Raw genomic sequence first — 16,220 nt, 5'->3', positions numbered from 1 at the left:
TCACCACTCTCACTGCTGTACACCACTCATTGCTGTACACCACTCACTGCTGTACACATACATCCCTTCACCACTCTCACCGCTGTACACCACTCACTGCTGTACACATACATCCCCTCACCACTATCACTGCTGTACACCACTCACTGCTGTACACCACTCACTGCTGTACACATACATCCCCTCACCACTCTCACTGCTGTACACCACTCATTGCTGTACACCACTCACTGCTGTACACATACATCCCCTCACTACTCTCACTGCTGTACACCACTCATTGCTGTACACCACTCACTGCTGTACACATACATCCCTTCACCACTCTCACCGCTGTACACCACTCACTGCTGTACACATACATCCCCTCACCACTCTCACTGCTGTACACCACTCGCCGCTGTACACCACTCACTGCTGTACACATTCATCCCTTCACCACTCTCACCGCTGTACACCACTCACTGTTGTACACCACTCACTGCTGTACACATACATCCCCTCACCACTCTCACTGCTGTACACCACTCACTGCTGTACACATACATCCCCTCACCACTCTCACTGCTGTACACCACTCACTGCTGTATACCACCCACTGCTGTACACATACATCCCTTCACCACTGTCACTGCTGTACATCACTCACTGCTGTACACCACTCACTCCTGTACACATTCATCCCCTCATCCCTCACTACTGTACACCACTCACTGCTGTACACCACTCACTGCTGTACACATTCATCCCCTCACCACTCACTGCTGTACACCACTCACCACTGTACACATTTATTACCTTGCCACTCTCACTGCTGTACACCACTCACTGCTGTACACCACTCACTGCTGTACACATTCATCCCCTCGCCACTCTCACTGCTGTACACATACATCCCCTCACCACTCTCTGCTGTACACCACTCACTGCTGTACACATTTATTCCCTCACCACTCTCACTGCTGTACACCACTCACTGCTGTACACATTCATCCCTTCATCACTCTCACTGCTGTACACCACTCATTGCTTTACACCACTCACTGCTGTACACATACATCCCCTCACCACTATCACTGCTGTACACCACTCATTGCTGTACACCACTCACTGCTGTACACATACATCCCTTCACCACTCTCACCGCTGTACACCACTCACTGCTGTACACATACATCCCCTCACCACTCTCACTGCTGTACACCACTCATTGCTGTACACCACTCACTGCTGTACACATTCATCCCTCCACCACTCTCACCGCTGTACACCACTCATTGCTGTACACCACTCTCTGCTGTACACATACATCCCCTCACCACTCTCACTGCTGTACACCGCTCATTGCTGTACACCACTCACTGCTGTACACATACATCCCTTCACCACTGTCACTGCTGTACATCACTCACTGCTGTACACCACTCACTCCTGTACACATTCATCCCCTCATCACTCACTGCTGTACACCACTCACTGCTGTACACCACTCACTGCTGTACACATTCATCCCCTCACCACTCACTGCTGTACACCACTCACTGCTGTACACATTAATTACCTTGCCGCTCTCACCGCTGTACACCACTCACTGCTGTACACATTTATCCCCTCACCCCTCTCACCGCTGTACACCACTCACTGCTGTACACATTCATCCCTTCACCACTCTCACCGCTGTACACCACTCATTGCTGTACACCACTCACTGCTGTACACATGCATCCCTTCACCACTCTCAACGCTGTTCACCACTCACTGCTGGACACCACTCACTGCTGTACACATGCATCCCTTCACCACTCTCACCGCTGTTCACCACTCACTGCTGGACACCACTCACCGCTGTACACATACATCCCCTCACCACTCTCACTGCTGTACACCACTCATTGCTGTACACCACTCACTGCTGTACACATACATCCCCTCACCACTCTCACTGCTGTACACCACTCATTGCTGTACACCACTCACTGCTGTACACATACATCCCTTCACCACTCTCACCGCTGTACACCACTCACTGCTGTACACCACTCATTGCTGTATACCACTCACTGCTGTACACATACATCCCCTCACCACTCTCACTGCTGTACACCACTCATTGCTGTACACCACTCACTGCTGTACACATTCATCCCTTCACCACTCTCACCGCTGTACACCACTCACTGTTGTACACCACTCACTGCTGTACACATACATCCCCTCACCACTCTCACTGCTGTACACCACTCACTGCTGTACACATACATCCCCTCACCACTCTCACTGCTGTACACCACTCACTGCTGTATACCACCCACTGCTGTACACATACATCCCTTCACCACTGTCACTGCTGTATATCACTCACTGCTGTACACCACTCACTCCTGTACACATTCATCCCCTCATCACTCACTACTGTACACCACTCACTGCTGTACACCACTCACGGCTGTACACATTCATCCCCTCACCACTCACTGCTGTACACCACTCACCACTGTACACATTTATTACCTTGCCACTCTCACTGCTGTACATACTCACTGCTGTACACATTTATCCCCTCACCCCTCTCACCGCTGTACACCACTCACTGCTGTACACCACTCACTGCTGTACACATTCATCCCCTCGCCACTCTCACTGCTGTACACCACTCACTGCTGTACACATTCATCCCCTCGCCACTCTCACTGCTGTACACATACATCCCCTCACCACTCTCTGCTGTACACCACTCAGTGCTGTACACATTTATTCCCTCACCACTCTCACTGCTGTACACCACTCATTGCTGTACACATTCATCCCCTCGCCACTCTCACTGCTGTACACCACTCACTGCTGTACACCACTCACTGCTGTACACATTCATCCCCTCGCTGCTCTCACCGCTGTACACCACTCCCTGCTGTACACATTCATCCCCTCGCCACTCTCACTGCTGTACACCACTCACTGCTGTACACATTCATCCCCTCGCCGCTCTCACCGCTGTACACCACTCACTGCTGTACACCACTCACTGCTGTACACCACTCACTGCTGTACACATTCATCCCCTCACCCCTCTCACCACTGTACACCACTCACTGCTGTACACCACTCACTGCTGTACACATTCATCCCCTCGCCGCTCTCACTGCTGCACACCACTCACTGCTGTACACCACTCACTGCTGTACACATTCATCCCTTCGCCGCTCTCACCGCTGTACACCACTCACTGCTGTACACATTCATCCCTTCACAACTCTCACTGCTGTACACCACTCACTGGTGTACACCACTCACTGCTGTACACCACTCGCCGCTGTACACCACTCACTGCTGTACACCACTCACTGCTGTACACATTCATCCCCTCGCCGCTCTCACTGCTGTACACCACTTGCCGCTGTACACCACTCACTGCTGTACACCACTCACTGCTGTACACATTCACCCCCTCACCACTCTCATTGCTGTACACAACTCACTGCTGTACACATTCATCCCTTCACCACTCTCATTGCTGTACACCACTTGCCGCTGTACACCACTCACTGCTGTACACATTCATCCCCTCGCTGCTCTCACTGCTGTACACCACTCGCCGCTGTACACCACTCACTGCTGTACACCACTCACTGCTGTACACATTCATCCCCTCACCACTCTCATTGCTGTACACAACTCACTGCTGTACACATTCATCCCTTCACCACTCTCATTGCTGTACACCACTCGCCGCTGTACACCACTCACTGCTGTACACCACTCACTGCTGTACATATTCATCCCCTCACCACTCTCATTGCTGTACACCACTCGCTGCTGTACACCACTCACTGCTGTACACATTCATCCCTTCACCACTGTCACTGCTGTACACCAGTCACTGCTGTACACATTCACCCCCTCACCACTCTCACCGCTGTACACCACTCACTGCTGTACACCACTTGCCGCTGTACACCACTCACTGCTGTACACCACTCACTGCTGGACACATTTATCCCCTCACCGCTCTCACTGCTGTACACCACTCGCCGCTGTACACCACTCACTGCTGTACACATTCATCCCTTCACCACTCTCACTGCTGTACACCACTCACAGCTGTACACCACTCACTGCTGTACACCACTCACTGCTGTTCACCACTCACTGCTGTACACCACTCACTGCTGTACACATTCATCCCTTCACCACTCTCACTGCTGTACACCACTCACAGCTGTACACCACTCACTGCTGTACACCACTCATTGCTGTACACCACTCACAGCTGTACACCACTCACTGCTGTACACCACTCACTGCTGTACACATTCATCCCCTCACCACTCTCACTGCTGTACACCACTCACTGCTGTACACCACTCACTGCTGTACACCACTCACTGCTGTACACATTCATCCCCTCGCCACTCTCACTGCTGTACACCACTCACTGCTGTACACCACTCACTGCTGTACACATACATCCCCTCACCACTCTCACTGCTGTACACCACTCACTGCTGTACACCACTCACTGCTGTACACATTCATCCCCTCGACGCTCTCACCGCTGTACACCACTCACCGCTGTACACCACTCACTGCTGTACACCAGTCACTGCTGTACACCACTCACTGCTGTACACCACTCACTGCTGTACACATACATCCCCTCACTACTCTCACTGCTGTACACCACTCACCGCTGTACACCACTCACTGCTGTACACCAGTCACTGATGTACACATTCATCCCCTCACCACTCTCACTGCTGTATACCACTCACTGCTGTACACCACTCACTGCTGTACACATTTATCCCCTCACCACTCTCACTGCTGGACACCACTCACTGCTGTACACCACTCACTGCTGTACACATTCATCCCCTCGCTGCTCTCACTGCTGTACACCACTCACTGCTGTACACATTTATCCCCTCACCACTCTCACTGCTGGACACCACTCACTGCTGTACACCACTCACTGCTGTACACATTCATCCCCTCGCCACTCTCACTGCTGTACACCACTCACTGCTGTACACCACTCACTGCTGTACACATTCATCCCCTCACCGCGCTCACCACTGTATACCACTCAGTGCTGTACACATTCATCCTCTCACCACTGTATACACACACCCTCTCACAGTTGTACACCATTCACTGCTATACACCCCCCCCCTCACAGCTGTATGCCACTCACTGCTGTACACACACTCCCTCACAGTTGTACATCACTCAATGCTTGACACACACACCCTCTCACCGCTGTACACCACTCACACACTGCTGTACACATATTCTCACTGCTGTACACACACACCCTCACACCGCTATACACACACCCTCTCACTGCTGTACGCACACCCTCTCACTGCTGCACACCACTCACTGCTGTACACACACCCTCTCACCGCTAGACACACACCCTCTCACTGCTGTATGCACACCCTCTCACTGCTGCACACCACTCACTGCTGTACACCCCTCCTCATGCTGTACACCACTCACTGTTTTGCACAATTACCCCTCACCACTGTAGAGTTACTCACTGCTGTATACTAACTCACCACTGTACATGAGCTTACTCACCACTGTACACTATTGTCACGCTCAGTAGCAGCATGTTCTTTGTGCGAAATAGCCTCAACATTGACCCTGAAACATAGATTGAATTGAATGAGGAGAGAGAACGTTTTCACACCTGACTCTACATTACTCTTCAATGGTGAAGTGGAACAGGGTTTTCAGTTTTCAACACCTGTGCATTGACTAATGAAAGGGTTACTTCAACCTGCACCAGAATTTCTTGCATCCACTTGTAGAATCATATCCTGCACCTCATGGGAATAACAGCACACGTTACTCCAGAGTCTAGTCATGCATCATTGGGGTTGCATCTCATTGAAGCTTCGATCGTCCTGTCATGTGAGAGTACCTTTAAGACATGGGTGTTTAAGAAATGTACCTTTAAGAAATGGGTGTTTATCAGTGATGTCAAAGTGTGGGTGGAGCTGGGCTGTCTGTCCGCTTTTTACTTTCGTTTTAGGCTGTTTGCTGCAGGGTGTGTTTTAGTTTTGTTTTCAGTGTTGGAGCTGAAGCCAGACAGAGCAGGTGTACTGTTGATCTCTCTGCCATGAAAAGACTATCTCTTGATCATTTGGTGAATTCAGAATTATAAATGTTCTCAGTAGTGAATGTAAACCTAATGTGCTTCTGTTAAAAGGTGTTTCTTTTGTCTTCTGGATGTTGTTTAGGAAGTGATTAAGCATTACTTAGTGTTGTATTCTTTGGGGGATGTATTTGAATTAATGGTTGCTAAGATGTTCCCTGTATGTTTTAAAAAGGTTAACTTGCGTTCATAGAATAAACATTGTTTTGCTTTAAAAAATACTTTTCCATTTCTGCTGTATCACACATGTAGAGTGGGCCGTGTGCTCCCCATACCACAATCTATTAAAAGTTGTGGGTCAGGTGAACTCCATGATACACTTTGGGGTTCTCTAAACCCTGGCCCATAACAGTCCCAATTCTCACAACAACCTCGTCACACCCCAAATACTAACCTGCCATAGCCCCCAGTCACTGTACACCGTACTCCTCAGTCACTGTACACTCTACCCTCAGTCATTGTACACTGTACCCCCAGTCACTGTACACCGTACCCCCCAGACACTGTACATCGTAACCCCAGTCATTGTACACCGTACCCCCCAGTCACTGTCCACTGTACCCCCAGTCACTGTACACCGTATCCCCCAGTCACTGTACACTGTACCCCCAGTCATTGTACACTGTACCCCCAGTCACTGTACATTGTACCCCCCCAGTCGCTGTACACCGTACCCCCCAGACAATGTACACCGTAACCCCAGTGATTGTACACCGTACCCCCCAGTCATTGTACACTGTACCCCCAGTCACTGTACACCGTACCCCAGTCATTGTACACCGTACCCCCCAGTCACTGTACCCCCAGTCATTGTACACTGTACCCCCAGTCACTGTACACCATACCCCCCAGTCACTGTAGACTGTAACCCCCAGACTCTGTACACCGTACCCGGCCAGTCACTGTACACCGTACCCCCCCCGTCACTGTACATTGTACCCCCCAGTCACTGTACACCGTACCCCCCAGTCACTGCACACCATACCCGGCCAGTCACTGTACACCGTATCCCCAGACACTGTACACTGTACCCCCCCAGTCACTGTATACCATATCCTTCAGTCACTGTACACCGTACCCCCCAGTCACTGTACATCGTACCTCCCAGTCACTGCACACTGTACCCCACAGTCACTTTCCACCATACGGGGCCAGTCACTGTACATTGTACCACCAGTCATTGTACACTGCACACCATACCTCCCAGTCACTGTACATCGTACCCCTCAATCATTGTACACTGCGCCCCTCAGTCATTGTACATTGTACCCCCCAGGCATTGTATACCCTAACCCCCAGTCACTGTACACTGTACCTCCCAGTCACTGTACACTGTACCCCCAGTCACTGTACACTGTACCCCCAGTCACTGTACACTGTACCTACCAGTCACTGTACACTGTACCCCCAGTCACTGTACACCGTACCCCCCCAGTCACTTTCCACCGTACGCGGCCAGTCACTGTACACTGTACCCCCAGTCATTGTACACTGTACCTCCAGTCGCTGTACACCGTATCCCCCAGACACTGTACACCGTAACCCCAGGCATTGTACACCGTACCCCCCAGTCACTGTACACTGTACCCCCAGTCATTGTACACTGTACCCCCAGTCATTGTACACTGTACCCACCAGTCACTGTACACTGTACACCCCAATCACTCTCCACCATACACGCCAGTCACTTTCCAGTGTACCCCCCAGTGACTGTCCACCGTACCCAGCCAGTCACTGTACACCGTACCCGGCCAGTCATTGTCCACCGTACCCGGCCAGTCACTGTACACCGTACCTGGCCAATCACTGTACACCGTACCCAGCCAGTCACTGTACACCGTACCCGGCCAGTCACTGTACACTGTATCCCCAGTCATTGTACACTGTACCCCCGAATCACTGTCCACCAATACCCCCAATCACTGTCCACCATACCCTCCAGTCACTTTTCACTGTACACGGCCAGTCACTGTACACCGTACCCCCCAGACACTGTACACCGTACCCTCCAGTCACTGTACACCGTACCCCCCAGACACTGTACAATGTACCCCCCAGACACTGTACACCGTACCCAGCCAGTCACTGTACACCGTACCCGGCCAGTCATTGTACACCGTACCCGGCTAGTCACTGTACACTGTACCCCCCCAGTCACTGTACACTGTATCCCCTCAGTCATTGTACACTGTATCCCCAGACACTGTACACCGTACCCAACCAGTCACTGTACACCGTATCCGGCCAGTCACTGTACACTGAATCCGGCCAGTCACTGTACACCGTATCCGGCCAGTCACTGTACACCGTGCCCCACAGTCACTGTACACTGTACACCCCCCCCCAGTCACTGTACACTGTACCCCTCAGTCACTGTACACCGTACCCCCCAGACCCTGTCCACCATACCCGCCAGTCACTTTCCACTGTACCCCCCAGTGTCTGTCCACCGAACCCGGCCAGTCACTGTACACCGTACCCGGCCAGTCACTGTACACCGTACCCCCCAGACACTGTACACCGTAACACCAGTCACTGTACACCGTACCCCCCAGACACTGTACACCGTAACACCAGTCACTGTACACCGTACTCCCCAGACACTGTACACCGTACCCGGCCAGTCACTGTACACCGTACCCCCAGACACTGTACACCATAATCCCCAGTCACTGTACACCGTACCCCCCCAGACACTGTACACCTTACCCTGCCAGTCACTGTACACCGTACCCGGCCAGTCACTGTACACCGTACCCTCCAGACACTGTACACCGTACCCGGCCAGTGACTGTACACTGTACCCCTCAGTCATTGGACACCGTACCCGGCCAGTCACTGTACACTGTACCCCTCAATCATTGTACACTGTATGCCCGCAGTCACTGTACATCGTACCCCCCAGACACTGCACACCGTATCCCCCAGTCACTGTACACTGTACCCCTCAGTCATTGTACACTGTATGCCCCCAGTCACTGTACATCGTACCCCCCAGACACTGCACACCGTATCCCCTCAGTCATTGTACACTGTATGCCCCCAGTCACTGTACATCGTACCCCCCAGACACTGCACACCGTATTCCCCAGTCACTGTACACCATGCCCCTAATTATTGTCCACCATGCCCCTAATTATTGTCCACCATACCCTTCAATCACTGACCACCAGACCTCCTAGTCACTGTCCACCACACCCTCCAATCACTGTCCACCATACCCCCAATCACTGTCCACCATACCCCCAATCACTGTCCACCACACCCTCCAATCACTGTCCACCATACCCCCAATCACCGTCCACCATACCCCCCAATCACTGTCCACCATACCCCTCAATCACTATCCACCATATCCCTCATTCACTGTCCACCATACCCCTCAATCCCTGTCCACCATACCCCTCATTCACTGTCAACCATACCCCTCAATCACTGTCCACCATACCCCTCAATCACTGTCCACCATACCCCCCAATCACTGTCGACCACACCCCCCAATCACTGTACACCATACCCCTCAATCCCTGTCCATCATATCCCCAAATCCCTGTCCACCATACCCCTCAATCCCTGTCCACCATACCCCTCGATCACTGTCCACCATACCCCTCAATCCCTGTCCACCATATCCCTCAATCACTGTCCACCATACCCCTCAATCACTGTCCACCATACCCCTCAATCACTGTCCACCATACCCCCCAATCACTGTCCACCATACCCCTCAATCCCTGTCCACCATACCCCCCAATCACTGTCCACCATACCCCCCAATCACTGTACACCATACCCCTCAATCGCTGTCCATCATATCCCCAAATCCCTGTCCACCATACCCCTCAATCCCTGTCCACCATACCCCTCAATCACTGTCCACCATACCCCTCAATCCCTGTCCACCATACCCCCAATCCCTGTCCACCATATCCCTCAATCACTGTCCACCATACCCCTCAATCACTACACCATATCCCTCAATCACTGTCCACAATACCCCTCAATCACTGTCCACCATACCCCTCAATCCCTGTCCACCATACCCCTCATTCACTGTCCACCATACCCCTCAATCCCTGTCCACCATATCCCCCAATCACTGTCCACAATACCCCCAATCAATGTCCACCATACCCCTCAATCACTATCCACCATATCCCTCATTCACTGTCCACCATACCCCTCAATCCCTGTCCACCATACCCCTCATTCACTGTCCACCATACCCCTCAATCACTGTCCACCATACCCCCCAATCACTGTCCACCACACCCCCCAATCACTGTACACCATACCCCTCAATCCCTGTCCATCATATCCCCAAATCACTGTCCACCATACCCCTCAATCACTATCCACCATATCCCTCATTCACTGTCCACATACCCCTCAATCCCTGTCCACCATACCCCTCATTCACTGTCCACCATACCCCTCAATCACTGTCCACCATACCCCTCAATCACTGTCCACCATACCCCCCAATCACTGTCCACCACCCCCCCCAATCACTGTACACCATACCCCTCAATCCCTGTCCATCATATCCCCAAATCCCTGTCCACCATACCCCTCAATCCCTGTCCACCATACCCCTCAATCACTGTCCACCATACCCCTCAATCCCTGTCCAGCATACCCCCCAATCCCTGTCCACCATATCCCTCAATCACTGTCCACCATACCCCTCAATCACTGTCCACCATACCCCTCAATCACTGTCCACCATACCCCTCAATCCCTGTCCACCATACCCCCCAATCACTGTCCACCATACCCCCCCAATCACTGTCCACCATACCCCCCAATCACTGTACACCATACCCCTCAATCCCTGTCCATCATATCCCCAAATCCCTGTCCACCATACCCCTCAATCCCTGTCCACCATACCCCTCAATCACTGTCCACCATACCCCTCAATCCCTGTCCACCATACCCCCCAATCCCTGTCCACCATATCCCTCAATCACTGTCCACCATACCCCTCAATCACTACACCATAACCCTCAATCACTGTCCACAATACCCCTCAATCACTGTCCACCATACCCCTCAATCCCTGTCCACCATACCCCTCATTCACTGTCCACCATACCCCTCAATCACTGTCCACCGTAACCCTCCAATCATTGTCCACCGTATCCTTCAATCAATGACCCCATATCCCCCAATCACTGTCCACGAATATCCCCCAATCACTGTCCACTGTACACCCCCCAAATCCACTGTTCACCGTAACCCTGCAATCACTGTCCACCAATATCCCCCAATCACTGTCCACCGCACCGACCCCCCAATCATTGTCCACCATACCCCCCAATCACTGTCCACCGTACCCTTTAATCACTGACCACCGGACCTCCTAGACACTGTCCACCAAACCCTCCAATCAATGTCCACCGTACACCCCCCAATCCACTGTTCACCGTAACCCTGCAATCACTGTCCACCAATATCCCCCAACCACTGTCCACCAAACCCTCCAATCACTGTCCACCAATATCCCCCAACCACTGTCCATTGCATCGCCCCCCCCCCCAATCATTGTCCACCGTACCCTTCTATCACTAACCACCAGACCTCCTAGTCACTGTCCACCAAACCCTCCAATCACTGTCCACCACACCCTCCAATCACTGTCCACCGTACAGCCCCCAAATCCACTGTTCACCATAACCCTGCAATCACTGTCCACCAATATCCCCCAATCACTGTCCACCTCACCGACCCCCCAATCATTGACCAGCATACCCCCCAATCACTGACCACCGGACCTCCTAGACACTGTCCACCAAACCCTCCAATCACTGTCCACCGTACACCCCCCAATCCACTGTCCACCGTACCCTTCAATCACTGACCACCGGACCTCCTAGACACTGTCCACCAAACCCTCCAATCACTGTCCACCAAACCCTCCAATCACTGTCCACCGTACACCCCCCAATCCACTGTTCACCGTAACCCTCAATCACTGTCCACCAATATCCCCCAACCACTGTCCACTGCATCGCCCCCCCCCCCAATCATTGTCCACCGTACCGTTCAATCACTAACCACCAGACCTCCTAGTCACTGTCCACCACACCCTCCAATCACTGTCCACCAGACCTCCTAGTCACTGTCCACCACACCCTCCAATCACTGTCCACCAGACCTCCTAGTCACTGTCCACCACACCCTCCAATCACTGTCCACCATACCCCCCTTGCCGAGTGCTGTCAGATCACAACCACGTCTCCATTGGGAATACTAACAGGAACGCAGAATGAATGGAGCAGCCTGGCTGCTGGCGCACAGAAACAACTTACAGAACTCTGACATGATCTGATCCATGGCAGATGTCGCTTTCTCTTTAAACCTAGAGCAACATTGAAACAAATCAAGCGGTTGTAAAGACTAATATAGTAAAGACTATATAAGAACTTGCATTAATATAGTCCCTTTTACAATGCTGGATGTCCAAGAGTGCTTTAAACAGTGTAGTCGATGTTGTAATGTAGGGGGCTGGATTCTCCAGTCGCCGACTCCAAAATCGCATTCGGCGACTGGCCGGAGAATCCAAGATCCCGCCCAAATGAGGTCGCGCGACACGTTCGCGATGCACCCCCCCCCCCCCACCCTCCAAAGCGGCATATTCTAGGAGTACGCTGCGCCACGTATCGACGGCCTCAGGACATTTCCTGAGGCCCACCCTCCGATACTCCACCCCCGACCGGCCGAGTTCCCGACGACGTGTGGTCTCACCCGTTGGGAACTCGGTGTGACGGCTGCGAACCCAGTCCAGCGCCGCCACAGTCGGGGGAGGGCCGATCCGCGGGCAGGTGGGGGACATTATTCGGGGCTGGAGGCACTGTGGGGGGGTGGGTCCGGGGCGTACGAGCCGGCCGAAGGGGGGGGACTATTTTGTGGGCCGGATCCGCGAGCGGCCGACGCCATGTTGCACAGCACGGCCGCTGCAGGCCCCGCCGTGCACTGCGCGGCCGCGGGCCCACCAATTCTCCGGGGCGTATCGGCAGCTAGAGCCGGGTGCTCTACTCTGCCGGCATGCTAGCCACCAGCCAAACGGGGAATCGGTGGCTATTTTGCAACAGTGTTTCTCCCGTAAAATGCCACCGTTCCCACGCCAGCGTGGGGATATAGCCCCAGAATCGGAGAATCCAGACCAGGAAATGAAGTGTTGACTGAACAGTAAGCATCAACTAAAGCAATAGGACAACAGCCCCACCCTTCTTTGAACTCGTGCCCTGTGATCCTTTACATCCACCAGAGAGAGTAGATGGTCTTATCCCTCAGTATTGCACAGGGTGTGGCAGGCTGGATTTTGTGCTCAAGCCTCCAAAGTGGGGCTTGAACCCAGAGGCAAGAGCACCAGCAATTGGGCCAAGGCTGACATACGTTTGTTTCAAATACTTTATTTTGGGCTCGACACACAATTTTAGTCCCAACACGGTGAGATCCCTATCTCAGACAGGGTTATCCGAAACAGGGTAGAGCTGCTTTCTGACTTCTCCAGTGGCTAGTTTTAGAACTGCAAGTAGATTGTGTCCTTAGGATCATGGAGCGGAGAGGGTAAGAGAGCACGAGAAAAAGTGAGAGTGGGAGCGGAGCTGGGAGGGTAAGAGAGCGCGAGATTAAGAGCGGAGCCGGGAGGGTAAGAGAGCGCGATAAAGCAGAAGACTGAGAGTGGAGCAGGAAACATTAAAGAGCGTGAGAAAGAACAATACTCAGAGTGGAGCTGTGAGGATAAAAGAGTGCAAGAAAGAATGAGACTGAGATGGAGCCGGAAGAATAGAAGGGCACGAGAAAGAGCGAGACTGGGAGCGGAGCCGGGAGGATAGAAGAGCGCAAAAAAGAGCGAGGCTGAGAGCGGAGCCGGGAGAATAAAGGAGTGCAGGAAAGAGTGAGACTGAGAACTGATCAGGGGAGATAAAAGAGTTTGAGAAAGAGTGATAGTGAGAGCGAGCCGGGGAGTAGAAGAGTGCAAGAAAAAGTGAGAAAAAGAGCAGAGCCTGGAGGATAAAAGAGTGTGAAAAAGAGCAAGACTGAGAGTGGAGCCAGGAGTATAAAAGAAACTGAGAGCGGAGCTGAGGGGATAAAAGAGCACGAGAAAGAGCAAGGCTGAGAGCGAGTACTCGCTTAGAGTTTGGACTTCCTGAGGTGATGTCAGGATTCAACAGTGACGTGGGGCAAATGGAAGCAGCTGATTGGGTAAGTATGGTCAGGTGCGTATTTACTACATTTTTTGCTTATAGTTTGTAAGGTCTTTACTTTGTGGTCTATAGTTTGTAAGGGCTATATTCTGTAGTAACGAGGACCTGGGACGAAGGGTCTTAGAATAATTGATAATATTTGATTTTAAGTATCTTCTAGAAGGTTTAATTTAAATGGCAGGAGAGCTCAAAGCCATGGTGTGCTCCTCCTGCTCTATGTGGGAAGCCAGGGACATTTCCAGTACCCGGGCCAGCATGTGTGCAGGAAGTGTATCCAGATGCAGCTCCTGGAATCCCAGGTATCAGAGCTGTAGCAGTGGCTGGGGACACTGGGGAGAATCCTCTAGGCGGAGAGTATCATGGAAGCATGTATAGAGAGGTGGTCACACCGCAGGCTAAGACTCCACAGGCAGGTAGGGAATGGCTGACCACCAGGTAGAGCAAGAGGACTAAGCAGGTAGTACAGGAATCTCCTGCAAAACAGATATATACCACTTTGAATACTGTTGAGGGAATGGATCCCAGGGGAAAGCAGCAACAAGCAACAGTCAAATTTGTTGCACCATAGTAAGCTCTGCTGCACAGGGGAGGAGTTTAAAGTGTGGGAACGCAATAATTATAGGGGATTAAACTGTATGGGGAATAGAAAGGCGTTTCTGTGTCTGCAAACGGAACTCCAGGATGGTATGTTGCCTTCCTGGTGCTAGGGTCATGAATGTCTCAGAGCAGCTGCAGGATATTCTGGAGGGGGAGGGTGAACAGCCAGTGGTCGTGGTACACATGAGTATAAATGACATAGGTAAAAAAGGGGTGAGGTCCTAAAACCGGAACATAGGGAGTTCGAAAGTAAGTTGAAAAGTAGGACCTCAAAGGTAGCGATTTCAGAATCACTAGGGAACAGGCCATCTTAGAGTGGGTATTGTGTAATAAGAACATAAGAACATAAGAACTAGGAGCAGGAGTAGGCCATCTGGCCCCTCGGGCCTGCTCCGCCATTCAATGAGATCATGGCTGATCTTTTGTGGACTCAGCTCCACTTTCCGGCCCGAACACCATAACCCTTAGTCCCTTTATTCTTCAAAAAACGATCTATCTTTATCTTAAAAACATTTAATGAAGGAGCCTCTACTGCTTCACTGGGCAAAGAATTCCATAGATTCACAACCCTTTGGGTGAAGAAGTTCCTCCTAAACTCAGTCCTAAATCTACTTCCCCTTATTTTGAGGCTATGCCCCCTAGTTCAGCTTTCACCCGCCAGTGGAAACAACCTGCCCACATCTGTCCTATCTATTCCCTTCATAATTTTATATGTTTCAATAAGATCCCCCCTCATCCTTCTAAATTCCAACGAGTACAGTCCCAGTGGACTCAACCTCTCCTCGTAATCCAACCCCTTCAGCTCTGGGATTAACCTAGTGAATCTCCTCTGCACACCCTCCAGTGCCAGTACGTCCTTTCTCAAGTAAGGAGACCAAAACTGAACACTGAACACAATGAGAAATGAATAATTGGCAATCTAGTATTGAGATGCCCCTTGGGGGGAAGTGACCATAATATGATAAAATTCTTCATCAAGATGGAGTGACGTAGTTGATTCTGAGACTAGGGTCCTGAATCGAAATAAAGGAAACTACAATGAAATGAGGCACGGGTTGGCTATGATGGATTGGGAATGTTACTTAAAGGGATGACGATGGATAGACAATGGCAAACATTCAAAGAGCACACCGGTGAACTTCAATAATTGTTCATTTCTGTCTGGCGCAAAAATAAAATGGGAAAGGTAGCCAAACCAAGCTTATAAGGGAAATGAGAAATAGTATTAGATCCAAGGAAGAGGTATA

The 16,220-nt window shown here is 51.6% G+C and overlaps 1 protein-coding gene across 1 annotated transcript in view; it reads right to left on the bottom strand.

Moving 5' to 3' along the window:
- The window catches only part of LOC140394194 (UNC93-like protein MFSD11), a 91,024-nt gene that overhangs the window by 53,301 nt on the left and 21,503 nt on the right, over positions 1-16,220 (bottom strand). Inside the window, exons 8-9 of the mRNA XM_072481171.1 lie at positions 12,475-12,524; positions 5,581-5,646 (exon numbers count right to left, since the gene is read on the bottom strand). Of these exons, the coding sequence (XP_072337272.1) occupies positions 5,581-5,646; positions 12,475-12,524 (116 nt within the window). The remainder of the gene's footprint in view (positions 1-5,580; positions 5,647-12,474; positions 12,525-16,220) is intronic.

This window comes from Scyliorhinus torazame, chromosome 17 (assembly GCF_047496885.1).
Source record: "Scyliorhinus torazame isolate Kashiwa2021f chromosome 17, sScyTor2.1, whole genome shotgun sequence".
Classification (NCBI taxonomy): Eukaryota; Metazoa; Chordata; class Chondrichthyes; order Carcharhiniformes; family Scyliorhinidae; genus Scyliorhinus; species Scyliorhinus torazame.
Note: the sequence above shows the minus strand (reverse complement) of the source record. Positions and strands in the feature narration are given on the sequence as shown.